Genomic DNA, 11513 nt, shown 5'->3' on the forward strand with positions numbered 1-11513 from the left:
GTCAGTAATAGTTGCTCTTTTGTGACATGTTGACCATAAAATATGCTATTTTTTTTGTATCATCTCAAATGTATTTCTTTGCACACCTAAATGACGGGTTTGTTTTTGTTTTTTAATCTACGGTTTGGCTTGTCTTCCAAAAACAAAACAAGGGTTATAATTAAATGTAGATAAACGACTAAATTGGAATTTTATTGCTTTTGGTTTTGAATTTTCTGACATTTTGTACAGAAAAATACAGATGAGCTGTGATTAATGGAGTATAATTGATGAATTTAGCAAAAGACCTCTAAAATGAGTTCATCCATGCATAATAATAATAAAACCTATTTATGTTGAAATCTCGGAGCTGATGACTTGTTCAAATGGGAACTGTATGGCCATTAAGACTTGTTCACAACTGGTGTCTTGTCTACTGTAATCGTTGAGTCTAAAAATAATCCCGTCTATTAGCCTTATTTGCGTGCTGTAGCACCCCCCTGTGGTAGATTGGGAGAACTACAACCTCAATATTAAAGCGGGTCTCTGACCTGAGTGAAGTTTATTGACACTGATCAGTTTGAATGAGCCACGCTTCTACTCAAGAGTATTTTCTTTTCTATGTGTGGTTGGACGCTGGGGTGGTTGTATAGTGTTGGTCGGGATTAGGCCACGGCTCCTTGGGACGAAGCACTACCGTGTCTGTGACGTCACTGACCACAGGTGTGGTACGAGGGGAACAGGTAGGCTGTTTGTGCGCGGTTTGGAAACTTGGGATTTGTGGGGGAAAAAACACAGCTGTGCTGTAGCTGGGAAGAAGAAGGGGAGCATCGGGGTTTGTTTATGTCGCGTAGGAAGAAGGAAGCTTCCTGCAGGAAAAAAGCAATGAAAGGCCTATAATTATCAACAAGGGCTTAAGCGTTTTCTTTCAGTCTCTTAGGGAGGGTCAGTCTGAAGAAGGCAGCTCTGCGGGTCGCCCGAAAGCATGGCCGGACTAAGATAAACAGGGGGAGAAAAAACCCACAAAACATTGCTGTAGGTTACTGTTTAACTCCAGTTCTCACCGATCAGCTCTTTCATTCAGGACTTGCAGTCGTTTGATTTAGTTTGGAGAAGTCGGTATTTGTCTCTTTGGCACCGCCTGGAGCCATCTTCTCTCTTCCTGTTGAAGGTTAAGGTGAGTTAGACAAAGTTCGTGATGATCAGTTTATTTTATGTATTTATTTTACGCAGCTATCCAAGAAGATACGAGCGCGAATGTAATCCAAAGCCTCTTAATGCCGACAGTCACCGAGCCCTAAAAATCAGACTTCGCCCAGAAAACAGGAAATGCTACAGCACCCGGTAACCCTGCACTGTTACTGTGCTGTGAGATCAGTTGTAGGTCAAAATGTAGGCAACACGGAAGGAAGTGCCATAAAATAACATTATTAATAATAATAAATTAGAATCTCAGCCTATAGTCTTAAAAGTTAGTTTAATGCTTACAGTAACCTTCAGTGTATTTCATGTAGTTGAAATGCACGATTAAAGACGACACCCAGCTTCAGGCCAGCTCTTGTAAACAAGGCTGAAATAATCAGCTGAAACATAACTGATCTAAGTAAAACATTTCTTTAGTCAATTTTCTTGCGCACAACCCGGAGGAGGCTTTATTGAATATTGAATGTTTACTTGTTCTGGGACATGACTGAGAGTCAGCTGCCTTCACAAAACGATGTGTTTGTTTTGGTTCCTTTTTCAAAACCTGTTAAGTGTCGTGTCCCGAAAAACTTCCGGATATAAGGAGAAAAAACAAACCTAAATATTCCTCAATAATCGGAGCGAAACTGAAACAAGAAACTAGACCTTTAAAACGAAATGAAATCTAAAGAAGTCTGAGGGGGGGAAGAGAAGAGAATTATAATAATTGTTGGTGTCAGAGGAGAATAGGATCGGCTACTGGGTGTAAACAAAAATAAAAATGCAAAATGAAAGCATGGATCCATCTGGCCTTGTGTCAACGATTCAGGCTGGTGGTGGATTAATGGTGTGAGGGATCTTTTCTTGGCAATATGGGCTAAACTCGCAGAGGCAGGTGTTTCTAGCTCTGTGTGACAAAGAATTCAGGTAGTTATGAAAGCAAAAGAGAATCTAACAGAACGTGGCTGTCAAGACATAAATAGATGTGAAATGATCACATACTATTTATTAAATTAATTTCCATCCACATTTTAAAAGCTTAAAAAACAGCTCCCGCTTCCAGTAGTACTCAAATTTCTTTTACACTAACTTAGAATTCACTTTTAACTCAGGGCTGGAGCAGTGATGGCGGACGATGACCTGGAGCAGCAGGAGCCGTTTCCTGTGGAAACGGATGAGAGGCAGCCGGGGGATGAAGAGGAGCAACCGGATGGTGTCTTGGAGATGGGATGTTTTGAGAAGTTCCACCGTCTTGTCTCCAAATGGATGCTCCCAGAACACTTGCGCGAAAAGTACCTGGAACGTGCCAACTGCTTTCCACCCCCCATCTTCATCATCCTCATCAGTATTGCAGAGGTAGTTCTGCATATGCACACACTGATACTGTACAGGCACTAGGACAGTGATTTTGGTTTACATTAGTATTAAATACATTCAGGGTAACTGTTAATAGTACTGTTTTGTTGTTCTTTTGTTCTTAACTTATTTACTGTACAGTTCTTTGGTCCTGTGCTGGCTTTTTAAAAGTACTTTATAAATAAAGTTGGATTGAATTGGATAGGATAGCAGATATTAATGAGAAATTATTTGTGTCTTATTTGACCGTTTGTATATCTTTGAAAATGTGTGTTTTCACAAAGATGAAGCCTTAAACTGAGAAGCTTTGTTGGGCATTTCTTTCTTTCCATGTCTTTCAACATCTGCACCGCCTCCTCTGAATGTCCAGATTCATCAAGTCATTGTTATCAGTGAAAACAGCGGTAGCTTCAGGTTACACTGAGCTTCACTGCTGGGAGAAGCTTTTCCACAGAAAGCCAGTGTGTCTTTCATTCAGATTCAGTTAAATAAAAACATCCAGTGGAATTTGGTAGCTCATCAGTTGATTTACTCTGACCTCAAAGAGTTATTTATGATGTACATTATTAAGTCAAGGTTACAGGGAGTGTATTTAAAATCGCCTCTATGTTAAACACACATCACTGTAAGCTCTCATAGTGCCAATGTGAGCTCCTCTTTCTGGCTTTGTTGCCAGAACTTTATGGCTTCTGCCATTTTGATTTTTTGGAGCGGGAAGTGATCATATTTAGACAAGAGGGTGGAGTGCTAACCTGGGAGCTTGTTTACATACCAGCCTCAATTTCCGGGGCTGAAAATTAAAGAGCCACAAAGTGCCAAGAGGAAGACTTCCTCTACTTGGCCACATGTAACAAAGCTCCCATGTTAAAATGCCCAACTTTCATGTTTACAGCCTGGTCTGTGCAGATACTGTCCCCCGTTACAACAACACTAGAGGTGGTGAATTTCAGTATAACTCGCCTATCTGGATACTGGAGTTAGGCGTGTGGGTACTTTGATTGGCAGCTGTAGCTGAGTGGTGTTTGTTAGGATTCACCTTTGCTCCTTGAAGTCACTTAACTGGATCTCTTCACTTTTTTAGTGTCCTTTGGAGTATTTTTAAAGGCTTAGTTGTATGTGGCTTGCTGTGCAGTATAGATTGTCTGTTTATGCTTCAGTTTCTGTGAGCACATCAGGGCTTGTGAGATAACCAAGTCAGTTTTCCACTTGGTTATATTGTAATGTGAGAGCTGGTGTGAAGCCTGTTGCCTCTGTTTGCATGTTGCCTTGTTCAAACTTAGGAATGAACAGCTCTCTTTGTGGCTCACAGATGTCCAGTGTTGCTGCATTTGAATGCCCATGGATACTTTCTCAGCATGTTGTTGCTTTATACTCATAGAGATAACCATGTAGACTCTTTGTATCATCAGACTGGGAGGAGTTTTGAGGTCAAGTTAGTGGGAAACATGTCTCTGTAAAGCAAACCTCAACATCTGTATGTCTAATTCCCTCATTCTTTTGTTTTTTTCACAGCTATTAGATTTAGCTTGACCCTGATATCTTTTCTACAGTGTTTTAGACTCTCATACTTCATGTCTAATGTTTTGTATCCACCCTATTTCATTCATCAGCTGGCTGTATTTATCTACTATGCTGTGTGGAAGCCACAGAAACAGTGGGTGACCCTGGATGAAGGCATCTGGAACAGCCCTTTAACCTACAAGCCTGAATGCCGGAACGAGGCATGGCGCTTTATCTCCTACATGTTTGTCCACGCCGGGTAAGCATGGGTAGAGCTTTTAAATATGTTAATTACACGAGTGAGGCTCTAATCAGTGCAAACCCCCCCCAGAAAATTTAAAAAAAAAATGTGGATAAAACTCACTCACGGGTGGTAATTAAACCCAGCGGTCACTTTTGAGATTGCAGGTTTTGCCTAAAGCATCCTGTCTTGTGTTTTTTAATGTTGAGCTTTTAGCTGCAGCAGTAGCCCTTCAAAATTACTCACCACAGAGGTGAGTAATTTTTCATGAAGATGGATAACTAATATTATCCCAGCTGCCATGGGGTGAGAATGGGGGCACACCCTGGACAGATCAAAGGTTTATTACAAGGATAGCACAGAGAGAGGCAGACAGTCACACCTCCCACACCTACAACCAATTTCATTTTGAGCCCCCCCCCCCAAGAGGAAACCAGTGCAGGCACATGGATAGCATGCAAACTCAAGTTGAGCTTCAGGTCATGTTAAAGAGTTGCATGGAATCTTGGTAGTAATTGTCTGGCATGGCTGTAAAACCACTGCAAATGTACTGGATGCAGCAAGAAAGAAGTCATTAGTGCATAAGCTGCAGAAAGACCGGAAAACCAAACATCATGACTCCACAGGAAAGCTATTAGCAAAGAGGAACAACAGTCTAACCAGCTCTGACTGAAAAAAACAAACCCTAAAGCTTAAGGCGGGTGATATTCTGTAACAAAAACCTCTGAAAAGACCAAAAGCAACAATGAAGTGTATGCTGTGTGTAGACAAAATCATATAGAGCTTATTGCCGCGGACACTCTTATTGTCCAAAACTATTAAAAATACTTACCTGAGGTGTGTTGTTGCCCTGGCTTTTTCCCCCCCATGAATAAACGCACTGTATATTGCTTTGAATCTGGCCTGCAAACTGCTTTAGTATCCTTCTGGAACAATGTGCAGAAACAAACAAACCAAGTTTAGTCTCTTAAAGTAACATTTGTGCAACTGATTTACTAATAAAACCAGTTTAAACAGGCTTAACACTTCAGAATGAGCGATCTAAAAAAGAACTGTCTGTGTTCATGCTATTTTGTCCATCATGCTGTCCTGCATCTCAATGGCCAAGAACTTATTGCCTACTTTGTATTTTCTAGTGTGCAGCACATTTTGGGCAACCTGTTGATGCAACTGGTGGTAGGAATCGCACTGGAGCTGGTGCACAAAGGATTTGAAGTGGGGATGGTTTATCTTTCTGGTGTTCTTGCAGGTGAGAATTACCTTTTTTCTTTCACCTAACAGCCTCAAAACAGAGAACCACCTGCTGGTGGAATACTGAAAGAGGATAGAGGACACACAAAGTGCCATGATGGTTTGGTCTGGCTTTAAATTGGATTGCTGCTATGTCCCTGAGGCTAATCTGGGACTATCGTCCAGTTATAATTGTACAAGTCTGGCGGGGCCAAGCCAAAGCATCACGATGTCTACTTTCCTAGGCAGTATGGCAGAGACGGCTCTGTCCATGACCCCAGTCCTCTGGGACTAACTACCAGATGTCAGCAAGCCTCCCTTCCTGAGACTCAGCCTTTCTGAAGTTAATTTTCCTGTTCATGTTTGTGTTTGAGTGTTAAAGCTGTGGATGTTTCTCCCTTAGGGTCTCTGGCCAGTTCCATTTTTGACCCTCTCAGTGCCTTGGTGGGGGCTTCTGGGGGTGTTTATGCCCTACTCGGTGGTTACTTCATGAACGCTGTGGTGGTAAGTTCATCAGCAGTTCATCAGGAAATCTGTATTTTCTTTTCATGTGACAATGCAATATAGTGTAGGTAGTAAAGAGACATGATCTACAGGTTAGTCTTGTAGGTAAAGACTAGAAATTGAAGTAAGTAATGTTGAATTTTGTCAGTGCATATGCCCCACAGGTTGGGTGTCAGAAGAGAAAGAAGAATTTGGGAATAAGTTGGGTGAAGAGATTTAAGTCAGAGCGGTAGATATTGGTGATTGGATCAGGCTTGATTAGATATATAGCTGAAGGGAAAAGAGGTGAAGTGTTCATAGATGTGGTATCAAGGACAGAAATGCAGAAAAACAGATCGTGGTGGATTTTGCAAAAAGGATGGAAATGGCTGTGGTGAATACCTACTGCAAAAAAACAACAACATATGAGTGGAGGAAGGTGCACACAGGTGGACTGTATCTTAAGCAGAAGGTGCAATCTGAAAAAGAGGAAGTAGTGTCAGGGGGAGAATCTAACTAGAGATGGCACGATACCACTTTTTTATGTCCGATAAGATACCGATATCATAAACTTGGATATCTGCCGATACCGATATGAATCCGATATAGTGTTTTTTAATCAACAAAACTGTTTTTTAAAATATCTTGCTGCATTTTGCAAGTCTGCAAGTTCATACTCAAGTTTAAAACAACAACTACACTAAAGCTATTCTGTTATACCTGTATACAAAAAAAATATTTCATAGTTCAGCAATACTGATCAATCTAATAAACTTAGACCTACACCATCCTCCCTATTCTGGTATTTTAAAGAGTACTTAGCGTAAATATTAAGCAACCTAACTAATAGGGTTCCAACTCCCAGCAACAACAAAAATAAATAAATAAAAAATAGGGAACCACCCCTCACGCTCCACCTCATGATGCTTAATCGACGTAATCAACCTTAATTTGATGCAGTGTGAAAAAAAAAATGCACAGAAATCAATTATTTTTCAAGAAATATTAAATAGATTCAACATCTTTCTTCAACAAAATTGCAGACTGCACAGATGGTACCTTCCCAAAGGAAAAAGTACTATAGCTTACTAGGGTATATATATTAGACTTAATAGTTACTATATACAGTAATTGACTTCTATTCATTTTACATCAAATTAAAACTTTGGGTGTAAGATTTGGATAATTATTTATTAAAAGCTAGACATTTTAAATGAGAATAAGAAAGAAAAGTATGTCTTTGTGCCCCCTTTTCCCTGTTAATGCCCTATCGGCCCCCCTGGCTAAACTTTGCTAGATCCGCCCCTGCACAGTTACCAGCCGTCAGCTACGTAGAAAAAGATCCTGGTGTAGAAAGTAATATTAAATAAATTCTAACAACAGCTTATCAAGCTTAAACGTGCTGCTGTTGTTCAGCCGCTGGTTTCCTCTTTCTGGTGCAAAGTGGGCCAAAAACAAACAAGAGAGACGGACTCGCGACAGAAAAGCCGATCAGCTGATCATTAAGCAGTTTCATGATTGAAGTAGCAGCAAGAAGAGGCAGTCGCTCCATATATCGTTTGTTAAGCTTAACGCAGGAATGCTTTACAAACATTCAGAGATGGACTTACACACTTGCTTTACTTCTCTCGGGGATAACTTTGTCGGAGATGAAATGCCGGGTTGCTAGCGAAGCTCCAAATGCTATCCAGACCACCGACAGGTCCCGCATGCCACAGCCGCTCTATCACGTGATGCATACTGCTCCGACGTGCTAACGTTCTGAGGCGAGTTACGGCGTGTTGCAAGTTTTGTGAGGTGCTTTCGTGATATTTAATGGATCGGATTACATTTTTTATTTTTCTCCGATATCCGATCCAGTAATTTAGGTCAGTATCGGACCGATACCGATACGTAATATCGGATCGGTCCATCTCTAAATCTAACTGGGCAACATTGGATGGTAGTCTATAGGATGACTTTGGAAATCAACGAGAGGAAGTGAGTGATGTGTTCATAGCAATAGTTCGCACAGCTTGTTTAATTAAAGGGGAACTATTCTGTTCTTTTCCTTTTCCATGATTTTGTTGTTGGATGCAGTGGTAGTAACTTTACATAGTGAACAGTGTAAATTCTTTTTAGCCCTACATTGGGCCTTAGGACAGTCCCTTAGTTCATCCCCTCTTTGAAACAAGCCATTTTAGTTTCAGTCCTTTTAAGGCAGCTTTCTTATCACTGGCTGACCTCTGCAAACAGAGCGTTTGTGCTAGCTACTGACAGCCACTGCTGTCTGCCTGAAATTACCACATTCAAGTTATCAGCTTTCATTTTACATCATACAAAAAGTGGTCATGATGAAACAGAGCATTTAGAGGTCTGGGAATGCTTTTGGCTCATAAGGATTATTTGTACATGTGCTGACCTCATTAGGTGAATCTTTATTTGATATTAGCAATTAAATTTTTTATGACCAAAAATAGAGAAAAACAAAATAGCTGTACATTTACATTTCTGATCATCCAATGCCCCTTTTACTTACAAATATATGGCAGATGTAAATTACTGTGTTAAGTTTAAATCTAAGTATTGATCTGGTGTTTGCTTCAATCTACAGAATTTCAGAGAGATGATTCCTCTCCTTGGAGTGTTTCGTATCCTCTTCATTGTGGTCTTTGGTAGGTTCTCCTAGCTGTGTTTTGGCCTGTTTGTGTTTTTGTACCTGAGGAAATTACCTTCAGAAACATTTGATTTAAAACTGTCTGCTTTTTCCCAGTTGGTTTAGATTTCGGGTTTGCCTTCTACAGAAGATTTGTCAAGTATGAAGATGGTTTACAGGTATGATTTTGCTGCTGCTGTGCAAAAGCCATAAACAAACAGGGCCTTTTGTTAATCTCCTCTGACACAGAAGATGCCTCAAGACAGATCCAGCTAAGTCAGCTAACCTCCCCCAGCAGCAAGCTTGTTTTGTGATAGCATTACTTCCTTGTGGCTCCAGACGAGCTCAGTAGCTCTTGCTGAAACTTGATTATTCATGCCGATACGCGCTCCTCTGTGCAAAGCATGCCAAAGCTTTCCACACAACCAGAACACAACCTTTTTATTTGGTTATTAAACTGGTCTTGCAAGTTTTCTGAGTCGCTTTCCAGTGGGGGTGGGGGGCAGTAGCTTGACTACATTGTAAATAGGGTGAAAGACTAAATGTCGTCTTTCCTCTTAGGTGTCCTTTGTTGCTCACTTTGGAGGAATTGTGGCAGGGATGACCGTCGGCTACGTCTTCTTCAGTGCTTACAATGAGAAGCTACTCAAAGACCCACGTTTCTGGATTTGTATAGTGGGCTACACAATCTTTGTTCTCTTTGCTGTGTTCTTCAACATCTTCCTTTCTCCAGCCCCGTAGGAGCATGAAGCTGCACTCAGGCCCTGTTTTAAACTCTAAAATTCTTGTGTCACTCAGGAAGCTGATTTTTACTGATTTGTTGTAGAGAACAGTTACTTTTTAGGGACCCGAACATTGACCTGTTGTGTTTTTAGCCTTTTTTTTTTCTTTTTTTTTTACTTTGAGCTCTCTTCAGGGCTGAATTTGTGTGAAATGGCTCCTCCTGCTGTTTATGTGTAGTGTTGCTTTAAGGCTATGCAGATGAAAATGTGCCCATTGAAGCATTCATTTTGAACATGATGGGGCAGTTATGTATGACTTAATTAACATATGTGGTTTACTTTTTCCTTGTGTGCTTTGTTTTGACTTTCTGTATTTTCCACTGTGTTCTTTTTATTTGGATCATCGAGGACTGCCATTGATCCACTGTTCATAGAAAAGTTTCTTACACTGCTTAAAAACACTATGCACTAGAAGAAAACATCATATTAACATATGACATCACATTTTAAGAGAGTTTTTATACGTGACAGCCATAACTATATGTTTACACTGATGTAATGACTGGAAGAACAGGGTGAGTGTCCTTAATGTGTCTTCTTTAGCTATGAAGCCGCTTTACTATCAAGCATGTTTTTTTAGAAATGTACTTTTTTTTTAACAAAAAATATTTTTTGTTATTGAAACTGTAAATTATCTAAGATTGTGTGTAAACTATGACAAAAAGACCAAACAGACCTTCTACACTGTGTTTTCATAAATAAGTCACATTTGTAAATATTTTTTTCACATTAAATATGGAACTTCTGAAGATTTATTTTGTGTTCCACTTGGTTAAACCTGGTTTTGATCAGGTCCGCTGGTGGTATGCATTTACATATTCTGCTCTCTGTGTTGCAGATGTTGTTGTGGGGTAGAGTCACCATCCCTCCTTAATAGCACCATAGCCTGGGTCAGATATAGATACAGCTAGTAGGTTATCTACTAATAAGTAATCTGATTTAAACGTTTCTGGGTAATAAAGTGTTGGAATTAATCTCCCATTTATGTGCAGATGCGTGATCAAAATTATGGTTTTTAGAGAATCATTTCTGAAAAGTTCTCCCTTTGACATATTGGAGATGTACTGAAGTTTCTCCTCAATAAATTAAACGAGATCAGTCTCATACAGCAGCAACCCCACCAAGAACAGTTACAAATATGACCAGCAGAGGACGCAGTGTGCCACACTACTCAGTAATGTCTAAAAAACAGGATAGAAACAAATATACAGACAGCTCCAGGAAACAGCTGCTTATATGGCAACTAATCTGCATCTGTACAGACAGTAAGTAAAAAACAGGTTTAATAAAAATAATAAATTTAAAAAAAAAAAGCTTAATCTTCATTTGATAATTAAAGCTAAGCACAGAGTGAAAAATCCAGTCAGAAACATCACAAAACACAGACATGAGCTACACTAGATGTAAACATTTTGTCAGTACCACCTCCAGTGGGAAACCTATTTTATTTCAGGCCAAAGTCAGCAAAGTATGTTTTGGCCCAATGCAGGCACGCCTATTCTTACCTAATGCACTAATATGTGTGATGCTAATATGTTTTTGTTGCAGTTTTGATAGAAATAAATGCAGAAACAGGGGGGGAAAAGTTTGAAAAAAATAAGCCCAAATAAAATTAAAAGTATAAATATTGCATTACTTTAGTGTTTTTTTAAAGCTCTGCTACATGTGGAGAAGTTGCATTAAGATGGATCAGGGACTAATATTGCTAAATCTCACCTGATTGTTGCGGTTAAATGTAATGTGTAGAAATAAGCACATCTGGGAAATTAGCACACTGACAACATCGATGTGCAATTCAGAAAACTGCTGAAGTTTAGAGTTGCCGGTCTCAGGTTCGCCTGCTGCTCATGTTACCACTGATGTTTCTTAGTTAGAGGAAAGCAGTCTGATTTATCCCTCAGTCATGCGACGATGCTGGGGCAGAGGACTCAGGTTGGTTTTGTGCAATATTTTTGATACTCTGCTTACATTTGGCACTCTATATGAATCTGTGCCAGCACTCTTATGTTTAAAAAAATTAAAGACTCATTAAAAAAAAAAAAACCCACAGCATCCTCGATCCACCTACTGACATCGAGCATCCGAAAGACGAAGAGGATGGTGAGACAGATTTTCCTTTGGAAGT

The 11513-nt window shown here is 39.9% G+C and overlaps 1 protein-coding gene across 2 annotated transcripts; it reads left to right on the top strand.

The window, feature by feature from the left end:
• Positions 1 to 47: 47 nt before the first annotated feature.
• rhbdl2 (rhomboid, veinlet-like 2 (Drosophila)) lies at positions 48 to 10143 on the top strand. Of its 2 annotated transcripts, none has more exons than XM_005925540.3 (8): positions 48 to 722; positions 2274 to 2517; positions 4128 to 4276; positions 5395 to 5507; positions 5892 to 5992; positions 8565 to 8625; positions 8724 to 8785; positions 9168 to 10143. In XM_005925540.3, the coding sequence occupies exons 2-8, from the start codon at positions 2287 to 2289 to the stop codon at positions 9345 to 9347; spliced, it is 897 nt and encodes a 298-aa protein (XP_005925602.1). In that variant the 5' UTR covers positions 48 to 722; positions 2274 to 2286; the 3' UTR covers positions 9348 to 10143. The 2 variants fall into 2 exon arrangements, with proteins under 2 accessions (XP_005925602.1, XP_005925601.1); XM_005925539.1 differs by lacking the exon at positions 48 to 722 and adding an exon at positions 729 to 1156.
• Positions 10144 to 11513: the final 1370 nt, after the last annotated feature.

This window comes from Haplochromis burtoni, unplaced genomic scaffold (genome assembly GCF_018398535.1).
Source record: "Haplochromis burtoni strain Fernald_Lab_line unplaced genomic scaffold, NCSU_Asbu1 Contig_84, whole genome shotgun sequence".
In the NCBI taxonomy this organism is placed as follows: domain Eukaryota; kingdom Metazoa; phylum Chordata; class Actinopteri; order Cichliformes; family Cichlidae; genus Haplochromis; species Haplochromis burtoni.